This window comes from Urocitellus parryii, chromosome 9 (genome assembly GCF_045843805.1).
Source record: "Urocitellus parryii isolate mUroPar1 chromosome 9, mUroPar1.hap1, whole genome shotgun sequence".
Lineage (NCBI taxonomy): Eukaryota > Metazoa > Chordata > Mammalia > Rodentia > Sciuridae > Urocitellus > Urocitellus parryii.
The window spans coordinates 85,659,888-85,677,145 of NC_135539.1; the positions used below are offsets into that span (position 1 = coordinate 85,659,888).

The 17,258-nt window shown below is 46.3% G+C and overlaps 1 protein-coding gene across 2 annotated transcripts in view; it reads right to left on the minus strand.

Annotated features, from left to right (window-relative positions):
- Window positions 1–7,514: 7,514 nt before the first annotated feature.
- Window positions 7,515–17,258, minus strand: part of Gnpat (glyceronephosphate O-acyltransferase) — a 28,966-nt gene continuing 19,222 nt past the window's right edge. For both annotated transcript variants that reach the window (XM_026413499.2, XM_026413494.2), the window contains 8 exons: window positions 15,655–15,878; window positions 12,782–13,024; window positions 11,533–11,612; window positions 10,658–10,798; window positions 9,379–9,478; window positions 9,209–9,302; window positions 8,635–8,696; window positions 7,515–7,773 (listed from right to left, as the gene is read on the minus strand). In XM_026413499.2, coding sequence (XP_026269284.2) covers window positions 7,730–7,773; window positions 8,635–8,696; window positions 9,209–9,302; window positions 9,379–9,478; window positions 10,658–10,798; window positions 11,533–11,612; window positions 12,782–13,024; window positions 15,655–15,878 — 988 coding nt within the window. In that variant the 3' untranslated portion in view covers window positions 7,515–7,729. The remainder of the gene's footprint in view (window positions 7,774–8,634; window positions 8,697–9,208; window positions 9,303–9,378; window positions 9,479–10,657; window positions 10,799–11,532; window positions 11,613–12,781; window positions 13,025–15,654; window positions 15,879–17,258) is intronic.

Sequence of the window (17,258 nt, forward strand, 5' to 3'; positions counted from 1 at the left end):
CACAACTTAGTGAGATCTTGTCTCAAATAAAAAAGGCTCCGGGTATAGCTCATGGTATAGTGCTTCTGGCTTCAATGTCCAGTACCATAAATAAATAAATAATAAAATAATTTGCAGACAGTGAGGATACCCACATTTAAAAGAATTGAATGCTAGGCTTTGTGAAGACTGAGGGTGGAGAGGGCCCTAAAGACTGGGAAAGAGACGCTCAGCTGTGTGCAGGGGGACACTGAGGGAGGGAGCAGTGTAATTCTGAGTGGGAAATTCTCATGGGGTCCTGGTATAAGCGTACGGTGTAGGACTCAAAGCCGGCATTCCTGACAAAGCCTCCAGAAACCCACTCCCAAGAGGTGGCCCTTGGTAAGAGATCCACGTGTGTCCAGAAACCCCACTTCCAAGAGGAGGTGACCCTTGGTATAAGAGTTCCACATGTATTTTCCCTAAAATTGGATTATACTGTGCATGCAGCTCAGCATCTTGCTTTCATTCACATAACAATTCAGTTTTGTTTTTTGATACTGGGGATCAAACCCAGGGCCACTTTACCACTGAGCTATATCCCAGCCCTTTTAATTTTTGAGACAGGATCTTGCCAAGTTGCCTAGATTGGTTTTGAATTTCCCATTCTCCTGCCTCAGCTCCTGAGCTACTGGGATCATAGGCATGTACCACCACACCTAGCTACAATTCAGTATTTTTTTGGTGGGGTGGAGTGGGGGTACTGGGAAGTGAATCTAGGGGCACTAACCATTGAGCAACTCTGCCATATCCCCAGTCCTTTTGGTATTTTATTTAGAGACAGGGTCTCACTGAGTTACTTGGCACCTAGCTAAATTGCTGAGACTGGCTTTGAACTAAGATCCTCCTCGCCTCAGCTTCTCAAGCTACATAGATTAAAAGCATGTACACCCAGCTACAATTCAGGTTTGTGTGTGTGTGTGTGTGTGTGTGTTGCTGGGGATTGAACTCAGGGCCTTGTGCATGTGAGGCAAGCACTCTACCAACTGAGCTATAGCCCCAGCCCTACAATTCAGTATTTTAAAAATATTTTTATTTTATTTATTTATTTATTTATTTTTTAAATGATAAACTCTTCTTTATTGAAAGACATTCAGTTGGGAAGTAGAGAAATAATTGTTAGGTAAGCTTATATGGCACATGATTAAGTTCCACTAATTCATATTTCTGAATTTATGCTTTCTGTCCAGAGCATTATATTCATGCAGCAGTAGTAGGAAGCACTGATTTTTTTGAAATTTTCCTCATTTAGGTCCATCCTCTTGATAATGCAGTGTAACATCAGGAGCATTTTAGCTGTAGTCATTTTCTACCATTTGAGTATGTGATGTTCTAATGTTCAGAAATCAAGTCTAAGTCTAGGAAATTTAGACTGATTATTTTGTGATATATACAAAACTCAACATGTATAAATCCAGTAGTTGTACCTGGTTTTCCCCTGTGTTTATGTTGAAATTTTCCATCATTTATGGCTTGTCCCAAGCACAAAATCCTGAGCCAAGGGATACCAGGTAATAGAATAACATGGTTGTAGCAGTTTGCTTTTGCACACTGTTCAGGAGTGCACGGATTTATCTAAAGCCTCTTTTTTCTCTTCTGTAGCATCTTTAAGTATTTCCTCATTTATCTTAGCTGTAGTAGGTGTAGTCTGTGGAGTCACAGTGTGTCCAAACCCTTGGGTGAAGGTGGCATAGAAGAGGCAACAGAAATTGCATCTTGTGATGATGATGATAACAAGCTTGTGTGTTCATTTTGATCTTGATCCTCAGGAAAAAATTTTTTCCTAGGATGTCCCCTGACTGTCCGTCCAACATGTCTTACTTGTTCAGAAATGTCATCTCTGATATCTGAAACATCCCACATGGCCAGAAAGGAATCAAAGCATGAGCCCTCTTCTGCTTCTTGGACATATGGTTTATATGAGAATGTGTAGTGATGAGCAATAGCAGCAAGGAACATCTCAATACAGATAATAAAGTCCTGGAGTCCTGTGGCCACGGCTTCTACAGTTTGCCATTCCCATGTATGCTTTTCAGAAATAAGGCCAACTTTTACCAACAAAGCAATAACTACTGCTTGCCAAAAAGAAACAAAAACCACCAGCTTTACACAAAGAAATTTGCCAACAGGTTGGATAGGACTCAGTTCTTCCTTTAGAACTTTATAAAACAGCAGGAGACAATACATGGCAAACAATTGTGACATGTTATTTATTATAACCAAATAAGTCCATGCATTTGAAAAGCTGAAGTTTCCTTCATCATATATACCAAGCAGCTCACAGATTAAAGCAACGATGGTGGTGAATGGTCTGACAACTGTGTACTGCAGTACACCCAGTTTGCACCTAAATAGCAATACTTCTCCCATAGGCCATGGTGGACAGCAACATAAAGGTGGAAAATGTTTCTGCTGATCTTTGGCTTCAAGGATTAATACCAGATTTGGATATCGGTTAGTTAAATAATTAGTAAGGAATCCCATAAAGTTGTAAATGACATAAGCTTCATAGCATTCTCTGCAGGTATCCACATATATTGCAATGCTGGGATATTTTAAAGCTATCCAACTATCTAAACTGTATATGGGTACCATCCAAAGAATCCTTATTATTGGTTTTTGTAGTTCAGGTTGTGTATAATGCACTAGGTGTTGCAGTATCACCCACAGCGATATAGGTATGGTCAACAGCAAAAAGATTCCAGCAATAAACCAAGCCTTGGTGTGTATTCCAACCTCCAGTTTCTGTAATTCCCACACGCATAGGGGAACCGCAACGACTATGGACACCAGGTAGATGACCACAGCTAAAGGTCGAATCCACTGTCTCCAGTTCCTCCAGGTACACGTGCAAGGCATGTTTTCGCATAAACCAGATCCGCGTAGCGAGGAAAAAAAGCTCAAAGGAGATCTTAATACGGAGCCCTGTTCTGTGGTTGTTTTGTTAACTCGCATACTACAGAGAACGAGCTGTTAGGCGACTTTACCAACAGCTCGAGCCGCCTCCTCGGCCGGCGTTGTGCTTTCTGCTGCTCCTGATGCAACTTCGGCCGCTGAGGGTGCTACCACGGAGCAGTGCGGGCAGCATCCTTTCTTCCCCACCCCTCATCTACCCGGTTCTGCCGCGGTGGAAAGCCCGGGCGGAGCCGCTGCCCTCACCTGGGGATCGCCCAGAGCTCCGCCTGCACCATGGCCCGGAGCAAAGCGGCGCCCCCCCCCCCCCCCCCCGCACACTCGGGTTCTGCCTGCTCGTTCTTTTCTTTGGGGATCGAGCTTCCTCCCTCCCGCGCTCGCAGGTGTCTCTTCGCCCCACTCTGTTGGTAGACAGGGCCCCAGGATTTTCTCACTCACTTGCACGGGACATGTATTTTATTTATTTTTATGTGGTGCTGAGGATCAAGTGTGAGGCAAGGGTTCTGCCACTGAGCCACAACCCCAGCCCATACAATTCAGTATTTCTAAGACATTACCTCACACCAATGGTATAGCTGTACCTTACTGGAGGGGTTTCTGTTTGCTTTTGTTTTCCTATGATGGTTTGGTCTTCAACCACAGTGATAAACTATAATTTTGCTTTTTCCAGTTACTTTGGAACAGCCCCTCTGTTGGCTTAGCAGCACTCTCAGGGTCTCCCTCAGACACCTGCCTCCTTCTGAGTTCAGCTGGGCCGTGATGGAAAGCAGGACTCTTCCCCCACCTGTTTCCCTTCATCCTCCCACCATTGTGTGGAAGCATTAAATGTGGGGCAGAAAGTAATTTTAATGTCACCTTTCAATGGGGGGCAGAAAGTAATTTTAAGGTCACCTTCAACTTTGATCATATTTTTTATCAGTTAGTTATCAAACTCTGACCTGCTCTAGGTCTGCTGCATGGTTCAACCTGGAATCTCTTTCCTGTTACCTGGACAATTCTCTCCTTTTTCTGTTAGACTCCCCACTTTAGACACCATCTCTTTCCACTGGTTTACCATTTTAGTTAGGTCCATCTTTCCGGATGTGGAGAAAATTGATATTTTACACCCTGAATGTTTAAAAATATTTTTCTACTCTCATGGTTGTCTCATAGTTAAACTGGATATAGAATCCTAGATTTGAAATAATTTCCCCTTAGGATCTTGAAAAGCATTACTCCATGGTCTTCTAGTTTCTAAAGTTGCTCTCAAGTCAGATTCATTCCGTTTCCTGAACAACTACTTGCTTTCTTGAAAAGTTTTTAACATCTCTTCTGTATAAGTCCTGAAGTGTCAGGTGGAGTGCTTTCTAGTCCTCATTCTTGTTCCCTAGCAGACCTTTCAATAGGTGTGTACCTTCAGTGCTGGGACATGTTCTTGCATTGCTTCCTTTTACTGTGGGGCCTGGTCTTCAGACAGACAACTTTTATTATCGGTCTCTAAAGAGCATGTCTGCTGTCTTCTGGAAGGAGAACAACAGCTGCCTGGGTGGGTGTTATGGTTTGGACCGTAAGCCTCCCCCGAAGGCCTGGCCCCAGCCTGTGATGCTACTGGCAGGTGGTGGAGCCTTTGCTGGGAGCCCAAGTGGGAGGAGGTTTAGGCTGCTGGGGATATGCCCCTAAAGGAACCTTTGGGACCTCAGTTCCTCCTCTGCTTCCTGGCCACCAAGAGGCCAGCAGCCTTCTCTGCCACTTGTTCCCATCATGGTGTACTGGGTCACCACAGGCCCAGAGGCAGTGGAGTCCAGCAATTCGGACAGAAACTGCTGAAACCACGAGCCTGAACAAACCTCTCCTCGTGAGCTGTCTTGGGTGTCTGTCACGGTGGCAGAAGGCTAACACAGTGGGTGAGTGGGCATCTCTTTCAAATGCTGCCATCAGCTACTTCTTGCATGGACTTAGTACTAAAGTGGCATTTCAAATCAGTGAGGAAATTAATGATTCAACATTGTGACAACTTCCTAATTATTTGTATGAAAACTGAAACCTGACATCAGGGATTTTTTTTTTTTAAGCCCCAGACCCCTTTTTTTGTTTTTTATGCAGGGACACTTTATCACTAAGCTACATAGCCAGCCCTTTTTATTTTTTTTACTTTGAGACAGGGCCTCACTAAATTGCTGATGCTGGCCTGGAACTTTCGATCCTCCTACCTCAGTCACCTGAGTAGGTGGGACTTCAGGCACACACCACTATGTGCCCCTGTGAGGCAGAGGCTCTGAGAGTTTCAGTTGACCTTACAAGGCCATACAAGGCTCGTGCACATCACCTCCATCTTTGGATGGCTCCCCTTTTCACTTAAGGGTGGTACTGTTTTGAACTTTCATCTTTTCCAGGGCTAGAGATATGCAGTGGTATCCTCTCACTATGCTGTGTGTGCACAGCTCCAGCCAGCCCCACAATCTTGAGGGGTCACACCAGTACCGCAGGGCACTGTGCTGCCAAGGTGGTCAGCAGATGGGGTGCACTCAGTGAAATCTTCAATTAGGATATTTTCAATGTAACATCGTAAGTTGAGCTTCTGTACATGGCAGAGTTGTTTTGAACCTGGTCCAGCTCCAGACTATGCTTTCTCAGTGACTACATCATGCTGTAGCATGAAAGGGAGATAATCTTGGAAAGCTAGGTGCTTGGGGCCTTACTTCAAAGCAGTGGCAGCTCCAGAGTGTACAGCAGGAGGCAGGAGAGGGGCCAAGAGTCAGCTCTGGGCTTGGCTGTGGGTGTGTGCAAGCATGCATGTGGGTGATAGAAGCTGCTAGTCTTAGGGAAGGCTTTTACTTGGAGTGTCTTGTGCTGGATGACAGTGAGTGAGTCCTCCAGACTATCTGCTGGAAGCGCAAAGCCTCATCTCTTTTTATTTCAAGTCCTTACCTATGCCATTGATTGCTTGCCTGGCTCTAATGCAAAAGCTCACTAGGAGACAAATCTAGCTACTTGCACCCAAAACTCAAGGCTTCATCCAAACCCGTGTCACAAAGTGGCCTAAAAGTAAGCAAAGATCATCTGAGTTTTCAACATGCACCTGTACAGCAAGTGTCATGGAAAAGAAAAGAAGGCAATCAAATCTAGCATCGGGGACTTTTCTACTGCGCAGTCTCCACGGCAATGACCAGCCTGGGTCCCAGCACTCCTGCAGCATTGGCCCCCGTGCTCCCTGAAGGCGGCAGCTTGGTGCCACCTGGCCGTGCACCAAGACATCATCAGCCAGGCATTGCTAAGTTGGCTCTACAACAGTGCGTGGCCTGGTACAAGGGACCTCCAATGAGCACACAGAAGTAGCCTGGCTGCTGGGAACACGTGCACATCACAGGGGAACTTGGACGCAGGAAGTATTGCACCTTATTTTGAGCTTTCCAATGGTTTTCCTTGGCACTTGGATTCCAACCCAAATGTTTTAGAGTTGACTATGCTGCTGCTGACTGAACTGTATCCCCCCACTTTGCACGCTGAAGCTCAGACCAAAGTGCCTATAGTGGGGAGTGGTTAAAATCAGATGTGGTCGGGAGGCTGAGGCCCTCATGGTGGCCTTAGTGATCTCATTAGCTCATTCAAACACATATCATGGTGGCCTTAGTGATCTCATTAGCTCATTCAAACACATAAGGAGACGGCCCCTGAGGGAGGCCTCAGAGTGGACATGCATTGCTAGCACCTTGACCTTGGACTTCAGCCTGGAAAACTGCAAGAAATGTCTGTGTTGAAGCCACCCAGTCCACGGCACCGTTCCATAAGCCTGAGCAGATAAAGCACCTTTCTCTTGAATTTCACTATCCAAGACTCACTCTAGCCCCCCTATCTTCATTTGGGTCCTCCAGAACCTGCCCAGGACTATCCACTCCCTATTCTCTCTGCACACGCCACTCCACTCTCCCTGTCTATCCTCAAAACCCAGCACCCTGGAGAGCCAACTTCTGCTCAACAACTCGACCTACTGGTCACCTTAGAGCGGCCACCTGCCAAGGTCCCAGTGCTCAGCCACAGTACTCCAAGCTTCCTCACACAGTATCTCTTAGTTGCATGTAGCTTTGACTCATTCATTTTGTTGATGAAGGCTCTGGGTAGTAAAGTTTAAAGTAAGCTAGCTAACTTATTCTCTATTTCGACAACTGGAACTAAAGCAAGCAGTAAGACGGAGGCTGAGTGTCCCTTCACTACAGTGTGTGGAACTGGAAGTATTACTCCTGACAAGAGATCATGCAGACTGCCCCAAGTCTAAATGCAAACTGCCTTTATGTTCCATGTGTACCTGACACCCTTACCTGAGGCTATTTCACTACGGTTTTTAGTGTCACCTGTGTTTTGACTACAACTCCTCCCATGAGGTCAGGTATGGAATTCTCATCTTGGGGTTAGGTTGGTGCTCAAGAAGCTTCAGATTTCTGGACTAGGGACACTCAGCTGACACACCTTCTTCACAGTTTTCTCCTAACAGCCAGAGCCTTTGATGTCAATATGGTGCTTCAACCCAGAAGGCAACATAAAACTGAGCACATGTGGGGACTAAGAAGTGTTTATGAAACAGAAGCTGAACTTTGCTTTCCCAAACATGTTTTCAAAAGACGTTTATTTTAAACACACGCAGAGCTGGATTTACAAATGCCTTTTAACCATGTGGCGGGGAAGATTACACTGACTGCTTACACTGATCATTTCTTCGTCTCCACGGAGTCTATGTTCATAAAGTCTTGTGGAGCATGAGGTGTATCTTCCTTTACACCCATGTTGGCAGTAGTCCTTTACAACAATAACTGTGTGATGACCATTAAAGTCTTGCAGCTGTTGGTTTTCCTATCGGTGTCTTACAACCTGACATAAACAAAGAGCTTGTGAAATGACTCGGACTTTGCCCTTCCTCATACAACTGTGTCTTAAGCTACTGCCCAACAGGGATACCCAACACTGTGCAGAGTGTACAGGCCTACTGCACCAATGGGGTGCCAGTCCCCTCTGCAGGAGGTGTGGCCAGTGTGGCAGGGCCAGTCACAGGAGCTGGCCACTGCTCCTCACTATTAATAAACTGATTGTCGTCCTCGCAGATAAGGTACGTGTGAGTGCTTTAGCTCTACACCCCTCCTTACCACATTTGAAACTGAGTTCCAAGGCTACCTATTCTGTGAACAGAAGAGGGGTGGTGCTCATCATGCTCCTCCAAGAGTTCTCACAGCCCCTCCACCCCTCCTTCCTCTATATGCCCAATCCTGGTTTTCCTGGCTTAGGCAGATGCCACCCAGGGGCCCTCCATGCAGCCCTGACCAATGCCCTGAGTTAGGCTTAGGTACAAAAACGCCCCTTGTAAGAGTATTAATGACATAGTGCTCATTCAACACGACTAACAGATCGTCATTTCCTTAAATGTCGATACCCCCTTCTAATATCATCCCAACATCCCTGCAGGAAGTTTTTCAACTCTTCTGGCTATTTCTCTGTTCACGCTTGACTCTCCTGACTCTTACAGATACAAGAACAAATGGCCTGCATTTCCTGGGCTGCACTGTGTCTTTTCCTCTCTCTGTCTCTGGTGGTACAGGGAATGACCAGGCCAGTGCTCCACCACTGAGCTATACCCCCACCTGCCTAGCATGTGTGAGGCCCAGCTCCAGCTCCAGCATGGGAAAAATACTGATAAAACAATGCAGAAGTTCTTCATGTCTATTAAACCGTACTTACTGAGCATTCCTTCTAATTTGGTTGTGGCAGGTTCATTCACACTAAATATGTTTTCATTGTTTCTAAAGAAAGGAATAAGCTTTGTCACTGCACACATCAAGGTGACGGCCTCCCAACAGTGCACAGTGGCTGGAAGGCCTTTGGCCCACCCTCCCTCCTGGCTTCACCCTTCCTTCTTTGGACCACACCAGAGACGCGACCATGAGAGGTTAAGCTTTCGCATTGCTGCTTTAGTTCTAGAGGCGAATGTCTGTCTGTTTCTCCACCCATCCATCCATGTACCACCCACACTACATTCTCCAAAAATATTCCCTGTAATTAATCTCTAAATGTCAGTATAAGGCCACAGACACAGACTGGCCTACCCTACCTCCTTCCTTTGCTCCAGTGGCATTTTTATTCATAACCACACAGGTTTCCTGGGGACGCAAACTGATTTCACTCAGGAGGGGCTGGGTAAGTGAAGAACATTCTAACACTTACCAGACGGCACACTCCCATGCCTGGGCTTTTGCTCAGTGTCACTTGTGGCCCTTGCCCCTTTAGCAACCATGGAACTATGCATAGTACTTACATTTTCTTTTTCTCTACCACGCCAAGTCTCACAAAGGCTGCTAAGGCATTTTTTTGCACGTCGGAAGATAGCACATCATAACACTGAGAGGCTCCTGGGTAAAGGAGGAAGAGCTGGTGGACCCCTTGCTCTCCAGTAATAAAAGCCCCCTCCCCACAAGAGTGACTGACCTTGATCGAGAAGCTGGCATGTGAACTTCCTCACTGCAGCCAAATACTGCTTCTCAGTAAAGCGTTCTTCTTCTTCATATAAGAGGTACTTGCAAATGATCTGATTTTAAAAGGACAATGAGGAACAGTGAGAAAGGGTGGCCAAACACAGGAGAACCCTTAATGACTTTCACCACCTTCTTAAAGAATGGCACCTCCCAGTGGAGCAGAATGCAGACCCATTAAGGTGGAGCCCGAGAAACATGGGAGGACTTTTAGGACATCTTTCTAAACTTCAGTTAATTTTTTTTTTAAGTTGTCAACGGACCTTTATTTTATTCATTTACATGCAGTGCTGAGAATTTAACCCAGTGCCTCGTACATGCTGGGCAGGCGCTCTGCACTGACCACAGCCCCAGCCCAGCTTCAGTTCATGTTTACAGTCAGAATACAATGGTTTGTAATAATATCAACATTTATTAAACATTACTTTGGCATTTTAGTTGGTTGCAAGTTAATTACTACCAGCTTTGTATTTCATGCTACTTGGGAAAACAGGAGCCAGATGTTTATAACTTTGTCTTTTTCACTAAATAAACCCAACAAAGTGCTAGGTCCTAAAACACTGGATGACTTCTACTATAGAAAGGGTAGAAGGGACACTGATCAAGCACCAAGTATGAAGCTTTGTGCAAGGCGGCTAGCGGTGTCACCTCACGTGCCACAAGCACCCCTGTGCCAGGAAGCAGGTCTGGTGCCCGTGGGCAGGGGATACACTGAGCCCAGCCTGAGGCTTCTTCTCTCTAATACACGGGGACCCTGGGTTTGCATTTCCAACTCCCTCTCTTTTGAGCCCTGACCATTCCTACTTGGTGTCCACTGAGAGCTCTGACAAGCTCTTTAGATACCTGCACTTGGAACTTTTTCTTTCCCTTCCAACTTTGAGTAACATAAATGATTGACTCTATGCATCATTCAGGTCTTGGGTCTTTCATTCACTAAGTGCTTATTATGTGTCAAACACTTTGCTACACACTAAGACCAAAAGACAAGACACAGCGTGACAACAATGTTTGGGTAAAACTATGGTTACACAAAGACTGTGCTCTAGGTCTCACTAAGCTGTCACTCTTTTGGTTCTGTGATGGACCAGGCCTTCTGCTCCCCCTCTAGACACCTGGGAGGTGACATCATTCACTGGGAAAAATCCTGGCCCACCAGAGCAATAATACGTGTGGAGTGGAAAAATCTTTTGATTTGGTATCAGGATCATAAAGAAGAACTTGCCAAATTTACATACCTGGTAACATTCCACAAAAGGTTTAAAGAGTCCTACTAGAAATTCTAACACAGCCTTTCCTTTCTCTGTGACAAGGATGTCCCTTAAAGTCAACTGAATGGTCTCACTTTTACAAAGCAGGTAACAGCCTTCTTCGAAGTCCTGGAAGGGAAAAGGGGAAGCCAGAATGTATCCAGGAATACAGGTTCATGGGAATAGGCATCTCAACACAGCATGAGTCCTCAGCCGTGACACCAGCTAGTCACAGCCTCCCAGGACCACCTGGAAGCTCCACAGCAGCACAAGAAAACCACTGGGCAGACAGACTTTCTTTCACTGTGCACAGCCACCTCCTTAATCTAACTAGCAAGTGTGTGCGAAGAGTCCCAAAGACACTTAAGAGTTGTGCTCACGCTCAAATCTCGCTGGCATGCTTGCTCTCAAGTCCCACAGAATAAAACAAAGTCTGCTCTCCTTAGCACAGCAACCAAAGCCTGCACCACCTGTGTGTGTTCTACCACTGCCTACCCCAGAGAACTAGCAGGCCCACTTGCTCAACTGCCCACACTGCCAGCAAGGCCACCTACTGCTCCTCTCCAGGCTGAGGCACCTGCCTACAGACACATTCCAACCTGCTGTGAGCAGAAAGGTGTGTGTAGACTTACAAACATCTACTGGAACAGCCATTTACAGAGCTGCACTAGTGGCTCCAGAAGGGACCCTCCTCACAAAGAATCCCAGGGTTATTTATTCAATACTCATCACCATCCGCTGTACAGCTCTGGATCTGCTGGACCGTGAACGCCTGCGTTTCTCACTGTGTTGCCCGAGAACGTTCCTGCCTGCTTGCAGAACTCATGTGTGCACACCTGCTCTCCTGCTGTGTGCAGACTTACCCTCAATGTGCTTCCCGGAAGGAAGATGAACTCATCTGAAAACATGTCACGGAGGAAGCGAAAGCAGCTGTAGACATCCTCTGCAAATAAATTTGTTACATAAGATCACCATGCTGCTTTTTAAACTTTCAGGGAGTATCAGGAAGTCAGTGAAACCCCCAAATTCAGTCCTTCAAAGGTGCATCTTTTAAAATGTTTTTAGTTGTCAATGGATCTTTATTTTTATATGTGGTAATGAGAATCAAACTTAGTGTCTCACACATGCAAGGCAAATGCTCTCCAATGAGCTATAGCCCCAGCCCCCAAAGGTGCATTTTTGGGGGACAAGAATTAAGTCCCCTGTGGGAAGCCAGAATCAACCAGAACTTCACCTGCATAGTAAACTAGTCTAACACAATTTTAATGTGTTAAATTACAAATAAGCTTCTAATAAGTCAGTCAGGTAACAAGGAAGATACCACAATACTTAGAAGCCTGGGACATCACTTCCCCTATGCCAGAGTCCCCATGGGGGAGAGAAACTGATTTCCTAGCTTCCCTCAACACTCATAGTCCTAGATCTTTACTATACCTGTGGTCTCTTCCCTATGAAGGGGGAAAAAAAAAAAAAAGAAAGAAAGAAATCACCAATAGAACCCACTGCAGGCGGCTCTGGTGTGGGGCTCCCCCAGGGATCCTCATGCAGACCTGGGTAGAGACCATGGCCTGGACTATAAGCTCCTGCCAATACGAGCTGTGCCTGACTCACTTCCCCGTTCCTCAGTGCAACGTGCACACTCCTGCGCTGGTGTTCTGTTGGACAAGGGGCTGTCACAGCAGAACAGAACAGACCAGGATATGGGGCAAGTGTGCTCACATGCAGAGCCTTCTCTGAGCAATTATGCAACTCTGTAGGCCTCTCACTTATAGTAGAAGATGTTTAGGTTAGGCAATTTCTAGATCCTTCCAATTCTAAGTTTTTTTCTTTCTTTCTTTCTTTCTTTTTTTTTTGAGGTGGTGTCTTGCTGTATTGCCCAGGTGGGTCTCAGCCTCCTGAGCAGCTGGGACTATAGATGTGGTACATGCCACTGTGCCCTCCAATTCTAGGACTCTAAGATAGATGACCACGTGTTTCAGGAGCAAAGCTAACTTCTGAGGGTAAAGGCCCCGCACCCTGCCAGTGGTATCCTTGCTGTGCACTACTGCTCCTTCCATGGAACTGCAACGCTAGGCTTCTTCTGAAGTTCAAGGTCACGTTCCTGAAAGTTACCTTTCCTGAACCCAGGTGTCATCTGCAAGGCTACAGCTACTAAGGAAGGACGGACAAAAATGTTGAGCAACTGGTTCCTATAAGATGAGCACATAAGCAGAGTGATATGCTGGAAAATGAGTCCATCGACCACTTCCGAGTCTCCGGAGTCCACGTTCAGAATCACCTGGTCTTTAATGAGGCTGGCGAGGTTGGAATGCAGAAGAATGCTGGACTGGACAACTTCCTCAGCAGGTTCATTATCTGCACACAAAGACAACATGTGTAAATGAGACAGGGTCTGCAGGGCAGGCCTGACCTGAGAGGAGAGGCAGAGGCTGGGCTACTCTCTTACCAGCTGCGGTCATGGTAAATGAAGGAGTGGAAAGCAGCACTTCCTGTATGGAATCTTTCAGGACATGTATATAACTCCGTCTACCCTAAGTCTGTCAGCCATTCTGAAGTACACATCAGTTCCCAATCTGAAAACCAACACCTGCTGTCTACCTCAGGAACCAAGAGCATCCAAAATTTGCAAGAGCAAATTACATGACTGGGAAAAAATCACACGCACATGGATTTAACAATACTAAGACACAAAGGTCCATGATTGGTGCATGAGTACATTAAATATACTTCTTACACACCCACCTAGCTCCTAGCACCAGGTCTCAGAGCACAGAGAGACAAGTGTCTCTTCCCCACATCTAGCATCATTAGAGAGGCAGACCCATCACGGTTCCGTAGCTCATCATCCAACCCTACCTTGACTTGGACATGGAAAACAGGTAGTCATAGAAGCAGAATGCAGAGATGGTGATGTTTAACAGCAAGGGCAATTGTTTTACTATGAACCTCAGCCAGAGAGCTAGGTGTTAGGTTCTGTTGATGCTGCAGGGGAGGGACAAATGAGGGGTGTGGCTTATATACAGGGAATGAACAAAAGGTCTCAGAGTAAAGGCCCATTCCTGGCTGGTATGTGGGCTGCAGATACCGCTGCTCATTCCAAGACTCTGAACTCTGTTCCCTTCAGTGGCCTCAATCACACTCATTCTTGATCAGCTTGCCCTCTCAGCTTGCTCAAGTTAATGGTATGTATGAAATGATATAAAAAGCTCCAGAGGGCTGGAGATGCAGCCAATGGCCCAGTGGCTCGATTGGCATGCAAAAGGCGCTGGGCTCAATCCCCAGCACTTAAATAAATTAATAAATAAATAAAGGCTCTAGATACGAGAATGCTTAGGACTGTGTGATAATTCAAGTAAAACAGAACAAAGGAACTGAATATATGCTCTATAATTAGGAAGCACAGTTGCTCTGGCCACACTGACACTTGGATATGACAGACTCTGTAATAATCAGGATGGTGCAGTATCAGCCAGCCACAGGTACTCTTAGGCAGTCACATACTTATCCTATCTTCAAAAAGCAAGACGCCTTAGAGAGACAGGTGTCTATGTATTCACATGTCCCTGGGGCACACAGTTATAGGACAATACTTTACCTGCCCCACTTACAACACCAAATACTTGCTACCCTGTATCATAATTTAAACGCCCCTCACCTCCCACAAGACCATCACAATACTGAGATAGATGTCACCTCCCTCTCTTTCCTCACTGGTGACAGGCACTGGACTGCCTGGCTCTTGTTAGGAATTCCTCCTGGACTCCTCTTTGCTATGCACCAGCTCAGCCACCAGTGGGACTGGGTGTCCTCACTTCTCAGCTGGGCACAGCAGCCTCCTAACCTGTCATGTCTCCAGTCTCTTCCATGGAGGTCCATCTTTAGAGCTGGTAGCCGGATGTTTTCTAAAGGCCACTCTGTCTTACTGCCCTGCTTACATCCATTATGGCTTTCTGTAGCTGAGAGGTTTCAGTTCAGATCTGAAGCCCGCAGGCTGAGGCAATCTAGCTGCCACCTACAGCCTTTTCTTCTATTCACCCAACCCAGCGGCAGCTTTCTAACATGCAGGTCACCAAATGCTGATGCAGGTCACCAGGTCACCGTCTTGCATTTGCTATCCCTGCGTGGACCAGGCGCCACTCTCTGAGGAACTCCTCTCCTGTCAAGGGGCTGCAGGGCCACTCTGTGAAGTCTCCCTTCACCCATGGTATTCTCAGGCATTCTCAACAGCGCGTCCACAGCTCACTGACCCCACTGTTTGTTCACACATATTTGGCGTCGGCATGGTGAATGTACATAGGCAGTTAACTAGAAATAATTACCTGATTTTGAAAGGACTGCAATTCCATCTGCCATCTGTATAATCAAAAAGACTGAAACAATTTCCGCTAACTCTTGTTACATACACCCTCGATTTCCACAGCATTCAAAACCTGGACAAGGTTTTTTTTTTTTTTTTTTTTTTAGAGAATTATTTTTAATATTTATTTTTCAGTTCTCGGCAGACACAACATCTTTGTTGGTATGTGGTGCTGAGGATCGAACCCGGGCCGCACGCATGCCAGGCGAGCGCGCTACCGCTTGAGCCACATCCCCAGCCCATGGACAAGGTTTTTGACAAGCTGTTTTCATCTGAAAACTGCATAAAGCTGGATGAGGCCAGCCATTCAGTGTATGCCACCCACAAGGCAAATGGGCTGCTGCTAACATGAGGTGGTCTGAGAGAAGGAGGGAATCCTGTCCCTAGTCTCCACTGATGGGTACAAAGGGACAGTGTTCCAGTCCTCAGGTGTTTTTAGTCTCAAGGGTACACATCATGTAAATGCTTATGCTAAGGGCCAATATGCTGGGTTCCAGTCCTTGAGGGGTAAAAACAGACAAGGGTCCTTTTCTCTGAAGGATGTTTAGCTCAGCTCTCACGCAAGTTTCTCACATCTAGAATTCATTCCCAAATTAAAGAGTGAAAGGCGAGCCTCCACACCACATACCAGGCCACAGGAGGAGCCCTCCAAACGTCTGGGCCAAGCCCTTCAGCCACAGAGTCTTCTCCACAAGGGCATCAAAGTCCATACATGGCCGGTTCTGAAGTAGAACAGCAATTGCCAAGCTCCACGGGCTCAGAACAAGGTTCTCAATTTGCAGAAGCTGCATTTTGTAGGCAACTTCAGTGACAAAAGCGTGCATGTCCTCAGACTGTTTCTGCGGGATATATCTAGAAGGAAGAGCACAGAACACATGGCAGTTTTGCTACCCACACTCACAGGGTGGGAGGACCCCTCGGAAGGCTGCTCATGCTCCTGCCAACCAAATTCCTTAGGCCACCTGCAAGAAGTGTTTCTTGCTTTACCACAGTGTAATCTGCCCAGACATGTCCAGGACATGTCTTGAAACAAAAGAAATACTGGGGGTTTTTTTTGTTTTTTTTTTTTTTGGTACTGGGGATTGAACCCAGGGGTGCTTAACCACTGAGCCACATTCTCCAGCTCTTTTTTATATTTCATTTTGAGACAGAGTCTCACTGAGTTGCTTAGCACCTCGCTTTTGCTGAGGCTGGCTCTGAACTCACCATACTCCTGTCTCAGCCTTCTGAGCTACTGAGATTACAAATATGCAACACTGTACCCAGCAAGAAATACTCTAAATTCCTAATTCCAGGGGGAGACTTTTGCTGGTTTTTAAATAGTTCATATCACTTCTGTGAAAACCAATACCTCCCTGTAAAATGAATGGCCATCTCTGCAGAATCCTAGCACCATGAACATCTCTACTGTATACCATCCGTCAGGCTAACATCTGCACCGGACAGGCTGCTCAGTCTGAGAGCTTCAGTGCCTGCCGAGGACCCCATCCGCAACTGGGAGCTCTGTCATGCTCGGATCACTGCAAGTGTACACTAGGCCTAAGAGCACAGGGTGGAGCCAAAAGAGATATGCAGGGCCTAACAGCAGCCACACAAGGGTCCTCAGCATAGGCTGGCCAGCTAACGTGAGGTCTAGAGAATGGGTGGCAGCAGGAAGCCCACAGACGCTTGAGATGACAATGCAGCTACTGTGGAAAGGCACACTCCCGCTGGGGAACTCCGCCTCCTCAAGGACCTAATACCACACATGGGCTCAGTCCCATGTGTGGCTATCACACTCTCTTTTCTGGGATCAAACCAGTGCTCAGGACACATGCTAGCTGGACTCCAGCAGGCTCAATGACTCCTACAGGTGCACTTGTTAACAGCAGCACTCTTCTTCCTAATGTTGAGAGAGTTCCCCTAAGAAGGCGATTGTGTATGATTGCATGTCTGACACATGTACCCTGCAGAGAACCAACTGTTGGCAAACACAGATCATCTTCACTGAAACCTTCCAATGACAAAAAATGAAATGACGGGAAGGGGATTGATTGAATTATCTCTTGTGCCTGTATGAATGTGGCACAATGAATCCCGTCATTATGTAGAATTATAATGCACCAATAAAAATTATAAGTAAATAAATTAAAAGTTTTAATAAAAAAGGAAGAAAGAAAAAATAAAGTAGCACAGCTTCCCTGGTGATATGCTGTGTGCTCTCAGGTAAACCACAGTTCAGGCTTGGAGGCC